This window comes from Brachionichthys hirsutus, chromosome 21, assembly GCF_040956055.1.
Source record: "Brachionichthys hirsutus isolate HB-005 chromosome 21, CSIRO-AGI_Bhir_v1, whole genome shotgun sequence".
In the NCBI taxonomy this organism is placed as follows: Eukaryota; Metazoa; Chordata; class Actinopteri; order Lophiiformes; family Brachionichthyidae; genus Brachionichthys; species Brachionichthys hirsutus.
The window spans coordinates 4,684,114-4,700,090 of record NC_090917.1 but is presented as its reverse complement, the minus strand read 5'-3'; the positions used below and the strand labels follow the sequence as shown (position 1 = coordinate 4,700,090).

At 43.4% G+C, this 15,977-nt stretch overlaps 3 protein-coding genes across 4 annotated transcripts; all 3 read right to left on the bottom strand.

Annotated features, from left to right (window-relative positions):
- Positions 1–1,501: 1,501 nt before the first annotated feature.
- tbx6 (T-box transcription factor 6) lies at positions 1,502–5,109 on the bottom strand. The gene is made up of 8 exons (XM_068754704.1): positions 5,040–5,109; positions 4,214–4,421; positions 3,731–3,998; positions 3,492–3,635; positions 3,304–3,374; positions 3,144–3,208; positions 2,757–3,048; positions 1,502–2,642 (listed from the first exon to the last, which is right to left on the bottom strand). Exons 1-8 carry the CDS (start codon positions 5,107–5,109, stop codon positions 1,502–1,504), a joined length of 2,259 nt encoding a protein of 752 aa, XP_068610805.1.
- Positions 5,110–6,857: 1,748 nt separating this feature from the next.
- nif3l1 (NIF3 NGG1 interacting factor 3-like 1 (S. cerevisiae)) lies at positions 6,858–8,774 on the bottom strand. 2 transcript variants are annotated; one of them, XM_068754671.1, is made up of 6 exons: positions 8,393–8,774; positions 8,112–8,273; positions 7,905–8,023; positions 7,609–7,747; positions 7,402–7,485; positions 6,858–7,300 (listed from the first exon to the last, which is right to left on the bottom strand). In XM_068754671.1, exons 1-6 carry the CDS (start codon positions 8,745–8,747, stop codon positions 7,116–7,118), a joined length of 1,044 nt encoding a protein of 347 aa, XP_068610772.1. In that variant the 5' UTR covers positions 8,748–8,774; the 3' UTR covers positions 6,858–7,115. The 2 variants fall into 2 exon arrangements, with proteins under 2 accessions (XP_068610772.1, XP_068610771.1); XM_068754670.1 differs by having other exon boundaries at positions 7,905–8,028; positions 8,117–8,273.
- Positions 8,775–11,658: 2,884 nt separating this feature from the next.
- On the bottom strand, positions 11,659–13,576 carry cabp5a (calcium binding protein 5a). Its single transcript, XM_068754469.1, has 7 exons — positions 13,540–13,576; positions 13,170–13,222; positions 12,653–12,683; positions 12,330–12,473; positions 12,101–12,210; positions 11,819–11,966; positions 11,659–11,687 (listed from the first exon to the last, which is right to left on the bottom strand). Exons 1-7 carry the CDS (start codon positions 13,574–13,576, stop codon positions 11,659–11,661), a joined length of 552 nt encoding a protein of 183 aa, XP_068610570.1.
- Between the last annotated feature and the right edge of the window lie 2,401 nt (positions 13,577–15,977).

Below are 15,977 nucleotides of genomic sequence, written 5' to 3'. Positions count from 1 at the left end.
AAGGTGCAGGTGCAGATCAGGTAGTTCTTTGAATCCCAGGGATCCTTAGTTGAACGTTCTCTGTAATTATTTTGAAGTGGGTGCCAATTAAACCTGACAGACCTGTGCGTTCAGTGATTATTAAATGATCTGCAGCGACAGAAAAATAACACCTCCTCCAGCCAGAACCTGTCCAACAACTAAAGGCGTTTGTGCAGATTATTGCTGAAATGGTCACTGGAATTAGTCCGAATCAGTCCGGGTATTTTTAAAACACAGACTTGGACTCTCTGTAAGGCTATTGCAAAAATAATAAAATGCTGAATTAAAGTAACACTAAAATTGGAACATGACAGTAAACACGACTCACCCCCTTTGCTTGGAACCGAACAGATGAGTGCCTGACCAGTGTGAGGAGGGTGTGTTGTTGGGTTTGTGGGTGGAGCTATCATTTTGTGTTACACTCTGGTTAATATGTGGTCACTTGCAAGCTTCAAGTTCAGCTTCTGTGTAGAGGCTGATAAGTATTCTCTTTTCTCTGTGACAGATTTTGTTACAAATATTGAAAATTGCAGCTAAAAATTACATTTTGCTGTAAAAGATATTCTTAAAATTGTGATTAGGGATTCAAAGAGAAGCAAAGAGGGTCCAAAACAAACAGTGGGATTAAACTCACAGAATAACAAAGTGACCAAACACTGGTGTTTAAATAGAAGTGTTTGACTGGTATCTTGTGTGTGTTCTCAGTCCCATCTGTTTATCTTGTGTAATCTTGTAACCCACCATTGCACAAAGTTTTGTTTGTGTGATTAAACTTTTTTGTGTGCTTGATTAACTTAAAACAGTCGGGGGGCATCCTCCTTGTTTGTGTGACTCCTCCTTCTGACAGGTTTCATCAAAATCTTTTTACACAATCTCACTGACCAGTAACAAAGACCAGGTTTAAAGATCACATATGATACTCTTTTTCCACAATGTATCGCAGTTCCCAGACACTTATATGAAATATCTGTAAAGGTTTTTGTCAAAATAGCAAACAGATGCTGCAGGACAACGTCCGTCACTTCTGTCTCAAACAGCTGTGTCAGAAAAGCCTCTGAAAACAAAACTGAAACTAAGTTCATTGCGTGCACGCGTGCAGCTCCTTGGACGCAATGAATGTGAATGCATGTGCACGCACATCTTGTGCACGTTCGCCCTCCGTGACATCACAGGGGGCGAGATTTCTACGTAAACTATGCAGGATTCACTTGATGGTTTATTTATCTGTTTTTTTAGGTTACGTAAAATGAAACTCAGAATCGCGTAAAATGAATTTTTATTTATCACACTGGAATGACTACTGGGGGGGGGGGGGTATTTACAGTTTTGGATAAATTAAACATTTTTGAACACACACACACACATGTGGGTACGTTGGCCTACTGGAACTAATGCTACCCAGCAATAAAAGAACAAAACAATGCTAAACCCGCTATCAAGCCATTTAATGTTTCTTTTGTCAACATTAACTATCCTTTATCTAAAATACAGCTCTTGTGCTCATATCTAAGTAGGCCCCCTGGGGGTGCGGATGGCTGTGCTGGTGCTGCCTGTATAGATGCTGGAATGGGATGGCGAGGGATGAGTGAGGGTCCTGACAAAGCCGGAGAGGGTAGGATGGAAAGGCAGGGTAGAGGGCTGGGGGAGGAGTAGGGGAGCGAAGATTGGCACCAAGGGATGGATCCAGCTGAGGGAGAAGGGAAGGATGGTGCAGCACCATCTCTGGGCGGTAGGGAGCGGAAGGATTGAACTGAGGGATGCCACCCATTTCAACCGAAGGAAAAGACGAGGTGGAGGAGCAGCTGGAAGGATTGGGAAGGTTCTGAGGGTGTGACGTTTGCAATGACGTGGCGGAAGATGAGACAGCCAAGCACGAGGATGGCTGGAAAGGAGGGTGAGGGAGCGAGGATGATGGGTGAGTGAAGGAGGAAGGAGGGAAGGCAGCAGAGAGGGAGGGCGCTTGAGCTTGGTAGTTCAGGTTTTGGAGATGCAGAAGCGGGTGGGCGGAGTTATTGGGCACATTTGGAATAGACAGACTTTGCATGTGAGTTGGGACAGATGGGAAGACAAACGACGCGGGGCCACCGTGCGTCTGTAGGGAAGGCGGCAGGCCGAGAGCGGGCTGGGTCTGGTTGGGCAGAGTGGCGACTGGAGCGGGGTAGATAAAGGGTGCAGAGCTTTGGTCAATGAGGCCGCTGGTGATGGGCTCACCCTGCAGCGGCTGCCTGGGTTGGGTGAGCACGGAATGAGCTGGCATCGGGTCCTGAAGGCGTGCCTGACATGTGGAAGATGGCGGAGGAAAAGACACGTCTGCCGGCGTACGTGGGCTGATCGTCTCTTGGCCGCCGTGATAGGCGTCAGCAGGGCTGGAGGAAGAGGACAAGAGCGGCCGAGGTGAGGCGGAGATGGATGGAGGTGGAGTTGGGAAGGTGAAGGACGTCGGCTGGAGGGAGGGCGTGGTGGAAGAGGAGGAGAGAATGGACGGGTAGTCGATAGGGGGGATGGGTGGCTGGGGATTGGACGTATCTGAAGAGTCTGGGATGGGAAGAGAGGAGAAGGGGGAGGATGACTGAGGAAGAGGAGCCGTGGGGAAGGTGGGGGCGTAAGACGTAGCATCAACCCTGTGAAGGAAAGAAATCTGCATCATTATTTTGATTTTAAGAATTGATTCATCATTACAAACAATAATAAAAAGCAGATGTCTGATCCTTTGGCTTCTGAGAACATGTTTTCACCTCTTGTGGCACTCCCACCTTTCAATCCTATGACTTGCCGCCTCGCTTCCTGGTGTGCCGGCCAAGGAGATGCTCATGTCAGGTATTTGGGATGCTATGAATGCCTGGCTGAGGCCAATTGGCTGAGGTGGGGCCAGCGCGCCCCTATAGGAGTCCTCCTCTTGCCTGAATCCACAGGAGGAGTCAGGCAGCGGGGGCAGAGAGGCAAGACCGAGGGTCTGCAGGTCGGTGCCGGTGGAGGTGCTCAGGGGCTGCGGCACGAGCTCAGCCGACTCGCATGGATCACAGTTCACTGAGAGACAAAGGAAATGAGGGAAAGACGGTTCAGTCTACCACAGGAAGTAACAGAAAACAATGTCCCATTGCAGCGCTGATTATCCCACGTACCGATAGACCCGTCCAACGGGTCGGCCAACACGGGCGTCTTCCGCTTCTGTCTTGCGTCTCTTTGTCTGCAGAGAGAGAGAAAAAAAAAAGGAGGTCGCTCACAATCGGCAACGGTCATGTTGGCGTGCATCTTTCCCTGCGGCTGTATGTTGGGAATTACTTTTTGCTGTTCATTCCGTCTTCGCGAAAGCCTTTAGCGAAGGGGTTGGAGCTGATCTTCAGTTCTGTGATCTGAAAACAACAGTGTAAAAACAAATGTCAGAGATGGTCCAACTTTAGTTTCAATGAGAAGCTGCCTTTGCACACAATTATTAAGCTCTTGATACAAACTTGTCGCATTTGCAGTACCTTGTTGTTCTGGTAGGCAGTGACTGTGATAAACTGGGTTTCAGGGAAAACAAACGAGTGTTGTCCTCCACCCCATCTTAGCACGTCTCTGGCTTCAATCACGTGCACTCTGGGTTGGTAGCGATGCAGAGAGTGCAGAATTACCTGCAAATGAAAGGAGAGATTGACTTATTAAATATAAAACCGGACTGCTTTGCACAGCAGCATTCGTGCTGAGTCGTCCAGCCTGCAGTACATACATGCCCCTGCGCGTCCAGGGTGTTGTTGGTGAGCTTGGCGCAGTGAAACGAGATGGTGCGGCTCAGCCAGTGGGCACCTGTGGCAGGTGAGTCTGGGTGGATAAAGACGCGGTCCGGTAGCCTGGCCTCCGCCCCGCCAACAGCCTGCCAGCCGCCACTTTGGAAACGATAGCGAGAGTTGTCCGCCGGGAGGATGTCCAGGAGGAGGATGTAGCGCAGAGATGGGTTCAGGCCCGAGAGCTTTAACCTCATCCCAGGGAACATCCGTCTAGTGGGCGGAGGGAAAGTGGAAGAAATCCTGTCAAGATGTGCCTTTAATGGCAGCTGATGCATGGATTAATGTTTAATATTATGGAGAATGGAAGTATGGGGTGGAAATTAGATGTAGAAAAATGTTAAGGGAAGTCTAACCCCCCCCAAAAAAAGTGATGAATATAAAAGAATTAGAAATAGAGTCTGAGCGGTTTAAATGGTCGGACTCACCTGCCCTTCTTTGTGATGATCATCTCTGTGCCCACTGAGCTGAACTGCTTCCATAAAGACGCGTTCTCCAGCTCCATTCTCACTTCATCCTTAGAGATTTGGGGGGCAGGATCATTGATAGGAGGGGCTAACAACCTCGGGGGCAGGACCTTTGCCGACACGTCACAGGTGGGCGGGTACAGAGGCACGTGGGCTGCAGCCTGCCGGTCTGTGACAACAGTTCCAAGAAAGCAAACACAGGTGAATATTTGTTTTTTAAACTTGCGGGTCTTCAGTTGACGAAGCAAACGATGAGGAAATGTCAGAGACTGAACACGCACTGCAGAGCAATTGCAATTAAATGAAACAATTCAATATATATCTGGTGATCAGTTGATAATTGATACCAATTTAGCAAGTTGGAAATTGCAAAGTTGTTGCATCGCTGATCTGATGAAAGCAATATCATCCCTCGTGGCTCTGCTAATGATGGAAACTGATTTGACAGATATTTTCCTCCTTTATTTTGAAAGATCTTTTAAAGTGCTATTTGAAATGCTTCACCGTTTGTCCCGCTGATTCACGATGGATCAGCCACTCGTTCACCCTTGTTTTTATATTCCCATTTGATAGGCTTGGTTTCATACTTTGCTATATTTTCAGTGATTTAGTGGATGCTGGAAACATTCATTCAATGACACAAACCTGAATTATCTTAACGCCTCTGTACCTGGTGGAGAGTGAATTTAGGATTGAAACCGCTAAGATCTTAAAAATAATTTTCAAGGAACGAGTTCAACCCCTTAAATCCCATTTCTTTTTGGATGTCCCGTTTGCATGTACTGACCTCTGTAGAAACCGTCTCCAATCCGTTGTGGTCCCAGAGTCAAACTGGGATACATCTCCACGCTCAGCATTTATTCCTGTGTAGGTTTGTCTCTTCACGTGCTGGAAAGGAATATTTCCCTCTTCAACATGCTCTGCATGGCATCAGCACCCCGACTGCACTGAAGATCTCTCAGACCCCTTTGCTGTCACTACTAATGCCCGTTGCTGTGACTTCCTCTGTTAAATAGGTGTGTGGAGCTTCCAGACTGAAGGCCAAATGGCCCTTTTTTTTTTATTTCTCCACCCTCATCTTCCTTTGGTGCTGATCAACAAACAAACGAGAGAGAAACAACAACAACAACTGGGAAAGCTTGAAGTTAGTGCTCAAGGAAAGTTTTTATGTCTCAATTATTGTAAAGAGGTAAAATACTTGCATCCACAGAAGTACTATTTTGAGTTATTGGTACTCAAGAACACCACTTTTATTGTGCTTTTTATTTTTTCTTTGTTACATTTCAAATGCAAATATCTTTCTTGAATATAATTATTTTAGATGTAAATAGTAGATTTCCAGGCAAGTATTTTACACATAAACCACACATAGCAATTAATATATTATATGCAGTACTTCTAATACTTTTGGTCCGTTCTGTGCTACAGGGCTCAGAAGCAAATTTTTACTTTAGGATCAGAATAATTGACTGAATGAATCCATTCTGAATATTCTGTTAGTTTACTGGAAGCTTGACGACTTGACGACTCGCTTCTTCCTCTCACCAGGCGGCTTATTAGGCTTTCTCAGCAGGGGGGCTGAATGCCCCTCTAATGGAGGCGGAAGAGGAAGACAGTTTGGCCGATGGCTGCAATTTGGCCACAAGGCAAACATGAGTGTCTAGAAGTTTGTATCAGAAGGTATGTGATCCGCATGACAGCTGACTCTGGGCAAGCCAGGAACAGTATATTTCAATTAAATCCATTCAGAGGGACAGGATTTCTAGATAAATCCCATGGAGAGCAGACAAAATTGTTACTTGTACTGTTACTTCAGTACATGTACTAGAATGTGTAATATATGTAGGAGTATGTGATCATTATTTTGAGGCGGGAGCAGAGGGTGATTTTTACACCATCAATACAGCCTGGACTTGATGCCTTTTCATTTCAGAAACAATAATTAGTGGGTCAAAGGTACCTGCTCATAGATGCTTCTTCCAATATGACAAGTGACAGCTGGAGTCGCTTTACAGGGATGTGGCATAAATGTTGTTTTAGTTGTTGTTTTTCTTCTCCATTTGTGTGTGTGTTGGGGGGGGGGGGGTAAATGCAAGGTGTGGGGACTGAAAGGAAGTGGAGGTGTGAACGCCACAGTGAGAGAACTTGAATCAACTGAGAGATGTGTGATGCTCGTAATGTTTTTACGCACTGACAGGTGTGTTCCTGGTGCTGCAGCCACCAGACCGTTACGGCCAATGAGGATTGTTTGTTTTTTTATTGAAGGCGCCGTTTACAGGGCATTCAGCATTACCGCAGGCCTGCTCCTTCGCATGCATGTGCTAAATGGCTTGATTTCCGTTTGCTCACGAAGGTTGAGAGGTCAGGCGATTTGAAAAACGTGAGTATTCGTCTTACAGTGTTCATTGCTGACGTTTAGACACTTCCTTTACACGTGGAAGTTTATGATGAAATAACCTTTGAATCCGACGATGGCTCTTCATCCGCATGCGTGATGAAAACACTTCTTTTTCGGGACATTTTGTGTATTGAGGAGAAGCGTTCGCCACTGGTTGCTCGGATTACGTCATCCGTAAATATATCGACATGCATTCAGATCCCAGATCATGAGAGTTTATTTTATCTCACACATTACACTCAGTCCATTTTTCATCAGCCAGAATCTTTTCTTATTAAGACTCTGCCTAAAACATATGCAAGGAAGCACTTTTCGATGACTAAATATTACATGATCATATGAAAACACTCTGCTCCATCACTAGATATATTAAGAGCGTCATGTCACATACAGTTGTTAATGTAGACAGTGATTTGCTGTCAGATTCATCCGATGAAAAATCAAACGCCAGCTAGTGTAAGTCAGTCAGACCACTTGTAGAGGGTCTCTGTCAGCCCTCGACACCACCACTGCTACGCTGTCAGGAAGACGCACAGCCAGCCTCTCCCTGAAGACGGACAGAAAACCCCGCTCACTGTTGCTATGGTCACTGAGGATGACGCTCGTTCCCTTGGCCACCGCATCCAGAACTTCATGGTGGGACATTTCACCTGGACAACCAATAAAATAATTACATGTGCAGGCAAATGCAAAATATTTATATCAAATAAGCAAATGTTATGAACAAAAGCTGTTTTTTTAAAATGTCTACCTGTGATGTAGAGGTCTGCCTTCACCCCATTCAGAACTGAGGCTCCAGATCCAGCACAGACAGCCGCAGTACACACAGACGACCCTGGAAAACATCACAGTAAGCAGCTCATCATGAACACGCATGCAATCAAAGATTGACTTACAATCAATTTTATATTACATTTCTATCACGAAACCTGAGCCTTCACACAGCGCACTGCATTACCAAGTGTCTTCCCTGATCCCAGAGCCAAGCGGAGATGACACAAACCCAGGTGGGACTTCATTTTCTGAATGGCCGTTTCAATATTTATTGGCTCGTCTAAAACACTAAGTCGTCCTTGTCCATGTCCGGGGAGAGGAGGCTGCAGGAGGCAAAAGATCAAAAGGTTGTAAACCGTAATGAAGGTCAGTCTAAAACTATCCACAACTGTTTGATGAAATCCAAACGACGCCGGCCGTTTACTGAAATCTTTGACGCGCTTCGGCTCATCAACTAAACGAGATGCTTTTGTGCTGTACCTTCCCTAAGTTCAGGATGCTGAGGGACTGGGTGGCTGCGTTGTGTCGTAGAAGAGTCTGGACACTGGGGGTCAGTGCTGAACCGCTACAGGCCATGCTGACATGGATCTCACTGCTGTCTGGCCTGTCAAGAGGACACAGTAACCAAATTATGAGGATTAAACTACACATCCGTGACTACACACGTTGATTTATGCAAACATGTACAGGACCTGCCAACATAATATTGCAGTGACGTTCCACCGTCACAAGCCTTAAGTTCGTCGATTATAGCTTTTAGTTCTTCGGCGCTTTTAACTGCGAATTCCAGTTTGTGACTGTAGGAGGCGCCACCATGAGCCGGGCTCAGGACAGACATCTGACCGCTACCTGGGAGTTATAGACAAGACACCAGAGATGGAAAAACAAAACTCACAGGGCAATAAAAGTGAGGCCAGGCCTTCATTAAATATGCTCAAGAATGACCTCCGTCCAGAATGACCTCTTACCAAGTCCTGCAACCAGCCAGTCATTCACTCCTCCTTTCACACTATCCCACGACGTGTGAGGAGAGAAGATCGCTATCCCAGCCTCCAGAGCACGGATCGCCAATCGCTGCTTCCAGTCTTTCTGAACCAGACGTTTGATGGGACGAAACAACGGAGGGTGATACGAGATAATGAGGTCGCAGCTCATGGCCTCTGCTTCCTCCATGACAGCATCCGTAAGGTCGTTGGTTAGCAGGATGGCTTTGACAGGCCGAGAGTTACTAGGTTCCAGCAGGAGGCCCACGTTGTCCCAAGACTCAGCAAGAGAGAGGGGAGCAAGCTGCTCCATCACCAGCAGAACTTCTTTCAGATCCATCAGGCCTGATGAGTGGGAAGAACGAGAGATACAACGTGTGGAGGTGAAGCAGCCAGATGGAGAGAGACTGTAAAATGGCAACAACTGATTGGATGGAGGGTTGGCTGAAACTGCTGAGAAAGAGGAGTGAGGAAGATCTGTCTGTTTGGTGAAGCTCCTCCTGGTGCAGAGTCTTCTAAAGATGGGTAAAAAACACCTCAGAGAAACATTTCTACATCCAGTCAACATCAGTGGAGACCTGCACGGGCACAAGGAAAATAGACTGATTTAGTTCCACCGTGATAACAACAGAATGGCTTAACTGCGGTGCATTATGCAACCTTTGAATGTGGCTAACGGCTAACATTCATACTGAACCTAAAGCAAAAATATTTCATGAACCGATCTTGTTTAAATACGAAGTGCTTTACCGCTAGCCAAAAGTATGTTAATAGCTAGGAAAACAACATGGCCCACGGCCACGCGTTACCCTCACGGACCGCAAAACATGACACGAAGCTAGCTAGACAACTTCCCGTTGCATGCTAATGCACCCCGCTACATTCCAAGGCAGTGTCGAAACGAGAAAGGCGTGTTATCGTGCGTTTTTCATACTGTCGTTGGCTGTTGAGTTCAGAAAATCAGCAAGACTACTAAAAGCTGGCAAACTTTCTGCAGTAACACAGAGCGCGTACTAACTTTGACCCCTTTGGGCTTCCGTTATCCTCTGTTGACGGATTTCATTGGATGTGAATGACATGTCTTCCGATTGGCTGAGCAAAACGATGACACGTCTCAGGTAGACGAGGTTCAGCCTTCACGGAATACGCATTTTATATAAAATAATTTAAACATCATACTTTTGTGTTCGCTCCAATTGTTTTCGGAAGTGAAATATCTAAGACTTGGTCTCTATGCAAACAAAACTGTTATCTCCCACTCAGAGCTTGTTGACATCCGGTGTAATTTGTCCTGACACCTGATAGGTCAAGATGCTGGCTGAACATCCTTATTGTCCTTTGACCCCATCTGTCTGTCCATTTAAAGTTCTGCCCTTTTGTGTCATTCAGTAACATCTGTTTGGTTGATGTATCATGGGCCGTGAGGTCTCAGTGCAGCTCTTTCCATGAGAACCTGTTTATTCTCATATTAAACTCAGGTTAATGTGCTATAGAGGAAATTAACACAATGTGTCTTTGTGTCAGGGTTCATTCTCTCTCACTTTTTATCTCAGTGTTCAAATTTCATCAAAATCCCGTAGTTAGAATGGCCAAAATAAATTCCTTTTCACACCCTTGAAAGAAATACAGACAAGTAAGTATCTAAATGAGAGGTGGAATGTCTTTAATCAAATTTGAACAAGTCCAGTTGATTCTTCTTTTTTTGCTCTTCGTTATTTACCATGACTTGGATGACTGAGACATCTATGCCTTTAATTAGTTGCGTTAGTACTCACAGTGACAGTGGAGAGATTATTAAGGCTTTCAGAATAAATATAGAACATCCACCCGAACAATAATAAGAACAAATCGGACGCAATCAATGCTGGGAGATCTGCACTTCTCATTAAGTGTAAGACAGCAAGCTGCTGGGCAGAGGATACCTCCGAATTGAGTCAGAGAGCCACAAACAGAGAGAGATTATTGTGGATTAATGCAATAAGGGTCGGTGCTGGATGTTAGAGGGATCAGGGAGGGATCATGGCAAAGGCCAAGCCGAGCATTATGTCGTCTGATGATTCTTTCTTTGGCTTCACAGAAAGAATCAGCCCTCAGTTCACATTGGACCTTCTCAGTGCACTGACATTTACATTTTTACACTCTTTTTTTTCTTTAGCTCAGAACCAATAAGAATGCATGCACACACAAAGGAGCAGCAATGAACAACGGAAATACCACTTCATTAATTGTAAATCTCTGCCCTCTTGTGTTAAATCTGCGTACTGTCACTAACAGATGTGCGTTTAGTTATTAATTGTCAGGGAGAGAACAGCTACACTTTTGGTAATTGGTTCTATAAACCCTGGTAGAACATCTGTCTGTCCATTTCATGTCCTGTCCAGTGTGTCATTCAGTAACATCTGTCTGGTTGATGTATCATGACCGTGACGTCTCGGGGCAGCTCATTGCATTAGAACCCAGATGTTTATTCTCATTTTAAACTCAGGTTAACACAGTATAGATAACGTGTCTTTGTATCAGGGTTCATTCTCTCTCACCTTTTAACTCAGTATTAACATTTCAACTTAATACCGTAGTAAGAAAGGTTAAATAAAATTCAAGAGCTACTTAAAAAAAAAAGCAGAATTCTGGTTGGTGGGCATCGGTATTTGTCTTTATTTGTGCTTAATACCTAGAAATATTATACGTGATGTAATAATGACCACATTTTGAAATGGCATTTTATGCTCCTCTTATCAAGTCATCCACTTTTGAAGGCACAATCTCTTTATCCTGATGTCCCTCCAAAGCCAGGACAGATCTATTTTCTCAATCATCAACATTTCTGCCCACAGTGCAGCAGCAATGCTGATGTTTTTGGTTTCCAAATCCCTTCTTTGGCTCTCGGAACACGTAGGCCGCTGACGTGTTATACAAGCAACGAGTTGCATTATGCAAGTTCATTTGTTATATAAAGTCATGCTGAGAACATGCAGATAAATGAAGATTCTTCTTTACTGTCGCATTATAAAACAACTTTGGTCTCTTGTCCCATATCTGCCCCAATGTCAAATTCATGCAGAGATGAATCCTGGTGCAACAATCAACACTCACATGTTCTTGGAGGTTTTATTTCATATCTTAAAATAACAGGATCTAACATGATGGATCTTATTGATACATGATATTCCCTCGGAGGGCATTATAGACAGACAACATCAGCGTTACTGCATTCCTGTTGATGTGAAGAAAAACACTGGCCTCATCGGCTGTCACGGATGGGACATCATTCTGACAAACTCTGTAGAAGAGAAGAAGAGTAAAGTGTTCATTAATCATTAAATAAACTTTAAACCCGATGAACATAACAATACATTAACATTAACTGCAGTGCAATTTCTTAAAACTGCTTTTAAAGCTCTTAATTATTACCTTCAAAGTCCACTGTGCCATCTCCATTGTCATCTGCTTCTTTGACGATGGCATCTATCTCTCTTCGGCTCATGTGTTCGCCCATCAGCTTCCTCATGGCAGACCGCAGCTCCTCTGTCGTGATCGATCCATCTCCATCCATGTCAAACTAAGTAAGCCAAGAAAGGAGCGAGGAGGACAAGAGTAAATTCAGTGCGTAGTTAAAGCCACACTGAGTCAGGGATAATCTGGCAGTGAAGCAAAAAGAGCTCGGAAAGCTTAACAAACGCGTTTGACCCTCACTTCTTTAAAGGCGTCTTTGAGCTCTTTCATGCCGATCATCCCGGCGGTTTCTTCCAGGAGCTTCGGGGACATCAGGTCGACAAAGTCCTCAAAGTCCACTCTGCCACCAACTGGAAGGAAAATCAAAAGAAAACATGAAGAATAGTTAGTGAAGTTGCTGCATTTTTCAGTGCAATTTCTAATTCCAAAAAAAAATGCTGCAAATGTTTTGGGGTTTGTAGGCGCTCACGGTTCATGTTGATATTCTGGCCCAGCTCAATCAGCTCCATCTCCGTAGGCATGTAGCCCATTGTTCTCATCAGATTCCCCAAGTCCTTGCAGCTGATCAACCCATCCTTGTCTTTATCAAACTCATTGAATGCGTCGCGCAACTCTGCAGAGGTGCAGAGCAAAACATTCACTCAGCTCGGGACAAATAACAGCAAAAAAAATAATTTTGAAATAGCACAGGTCAAAATAATTACAGCTGTCCTGCTTGTTAAATCAATGGCTTTAATCTCTATTTATTGAAAATATGCAAATATGTATGTTGAAGGTAATAATTTAACTCACCATCAATCTCATCATCAGCCAGTTTTCTGGGCTGCACAGAGAGAAGAACTGTTCATTGTAATGTGGGCAGTGTGTCTGCTAATGTTTAAAGACAGCAGCTCTTTGTCATACAGACAAATAATCTACCAGCTCATCGACTGTACGTTTATCAAAACCAATATTTCATGCACCTTTTGAGTATAATTAAAATTATCTAAATATAGTAATATAAATATACAAATATTTACGACTGAAGCTGTCCAATAAATTACATTTTCAACTTGCAGCTTTTGAAATCCGGGATTCCAATAATGTACCGTAATAGCTTTTACACTGTGCATTAAGTAGTTTCCTGACAACTGTCTTGTGTTTTTTTTTTTTTTTTCGATAAATGCCAAATAAAAAAAGAATAATGGAATATTACTTCATACAACCTCATCACTTATGGGTGATATTTTATCCAGCTTTTCATATCAGTTTTTTTTAAACTCCCCGCAGATCCTTTAAAAGTAGGACAAGATGTTACTGCTGCACTTACGATATTTTTCCCTCCTCGCAAGAAAATGCACGCAGCCCCAAAGCTCATTTTCACTGGAGGAAAAAAAAAGTTTGATGCTTATTTTGGAAAACTCATATATGAATTATTATGATACAGATATTGCCCAAAACAGAATTAAGACGAAGTGATACAACAATAAGAGCAAAAATAATGCTGATAAAACTAGATAATTTAAATCTAAAGCAAATTTCCAATAATTGATTCATCTTATTAACTTATCTAATTAACAATAATCTGGCAAGCAGTTGTGACTTCATTGAAATTGTTTTATTTAGCAATAATAACCCACTTTGACTCAATTCTGATACATAGTTTGTTCAGTTAAAATGAAATGATTATTTGTGCTCACCTTCTGGGGGTTTCTTCTCATTAGCCAAATGCATCATTCACCTTTTGGAGCTGAGTTTAGTCAGTGAACTTTGCTGTCCAAAAATCTGTTTTGCAATCTCTTCAGCATCAACCTCCGTCCCTCCTGACAGATGTCAGCTCTCTCACCTCTTAGCTTGTGTCTGTCCAGCCTCACGGGATGCTTTAAGGTGGCATGAGAGGGGGTGTGGCTGCGTCCAGGCTTGCACACTGGAGGGGGGGGGAGTCAACGTTGTGATAGGAGGACAGCAGACTGATGTTTGAGCTAAACAGTTTGAGTTAATTTTGAGTCAATAACGTTCAAAATGTGTTCCTCAATATCTCAGTTGATTATTGACCGATGTTTATGGAATTTGACACAGTCGAGTAGGGCAGGGACCTCTATGTTACCAGCGAATTTCATCCAGATCGGATCCGCATTGCGGATTCTGTCGCAATGTTTCCAGAAATAGGCGTACACATTGCGTCTAGCAGGATAACAGAAAAAACTGCTGGATGGATCAAACGGATCTGAAGATGGGTCTTGGTCTAACTTAGATCCCATCAAATTTTGAGAGCAATCCGGACACCAGCCTTGATAAAAAAAGAAATCCAGATAGACTTCTATAAAATGTAAACATGTTCTATAAACTATATATATCCCATTGTGTAATAATCTCTGTATTAGTTTCATTTTGGTGAAAGAAAAGGATTATTCATTTCTGACAAATTTGCCGATGGCAATATCCAGGATTAATGCTCTGGGAATCAGCTTCACTTCCTGCGGAGAGGATGGAAAGGCTGAATTAACTGACTGAGCTGAACCATTTCTGAACAGTTGTAATAGTGTGTGGATGTCCTCTGCTACGACCCCTAACACCCCCCCCCCCCCCCCTGCTTCCCTCTTATGTAAATTTGTCAAAAATCTGTTCGCATTAGAGACATAATCCGCTGTGCTATTTGTGGGAAATACTTTTTTTTTTCTTTGCTCCCTCCCTTTGCTCTATTTCAGTGGGAGAGTTAGGGATGTCCGTAGAGTGGAGGTCAGGACGAATATGGGTGAATAAAGAATTTGGAAAACTTTGAAGAAGGGAGCGAGTATTTCAGGACATAAACATTTTAACAGCTCCTCGTCATCCCTGAGGGATCACTTCCTAACTACTGGTGACAGTTTGGCTTTGACCAATCAAGAATTATAGTATATCATGAATATATATAATAAAAGGTGGGAGAAATGTATATGTGTAAATTAATGATTTTTGTGCGCCCGTTAAACATTCACAGTCCAGAGATTATAGAGGGGATTATGGGAGCAAGACTGGGTCAAACGAGCCATATAACATGAATGTACCATCAATCCAAATTTCACATAAAGAAATCCATGCCTATGAAAAGATCAATAAGATGTGGCAGAGGAAGGACTATGCCACAACATTACTTGATGTTTACAGCAAGTTAAAAATGGCCTCAGACCTCAATATTTCTTGGTTTGTTATTTGCATTTTTTTTTAAAGAAGTAAGTCCTATTTTAAAAAATGGAATTTGGGAAAAAGGCTGCAAAGTTATCACAAATATACACAAGCCAGATTTGGGTTGACTGTCTGGTGAATTATGCAATAGATAACAAAAGTCTATATCATCTGTATTCTCTGCAAAGATTACATTATAATCCATCATTGTCTGAGTCAGTGTGTGTGTGTGTGTATTATTTTCCAGGAAATTTTACATCTGGGTATTTTTGAATATTACAATAATGATCGTATATGATAGAAGAGTTTGTCCATATGTCCATTTCACCACTAATAAGTAAACTATTCCCAAAGCCTTTATTGTTCTCAACGATATTCCTTTTATCCCACTTGTCCTTTTTTAAGGACATCAATGTGAACTGAGTGAACTTGGAGACATTACAACACAAGACAAATAGAGGAAAGCATTGGCGTTCGAGGTGAGACTGAGACTGTGGCTTTAGCGTGCTTTAATTGTTCTTAATATCTTTAGTTGTTATGTTTCCATTTTTATATTCTTTTGTTTCACTTATGTACGGCCCTTTGTGTCAGCTACAGTTGCTTTAAAGTGCTCTATAAATAAAGTTGAGCTGAAACTTGTTTCCATTTCATGTTGCTGTTTTGGTGATGTTATATTTTTGGCCACAGCGAGCGCTGTGTCGCAGCTCGCAGCTCGCGCGCCGACGGACTAAGCGTAGAAAAAGAGCACATCCGTTTTCCTTTCGGCTCCCGCCCCGCTCCGCCATCATGAAGTCCTGAACAAAAACGGATGAGAAAAAATGGGGATAACACGAACTAATGATGAAATCCAGCCAACAGGACGGTCGCAATGACAGTACAAAGTGAAGCACGGAGCGGACCCGCGGGGATTAAACAGGCACTCTCCCATTGAAGACACCCCGATCCGATCCGGTTTACGTTATTAAGTTAGCGG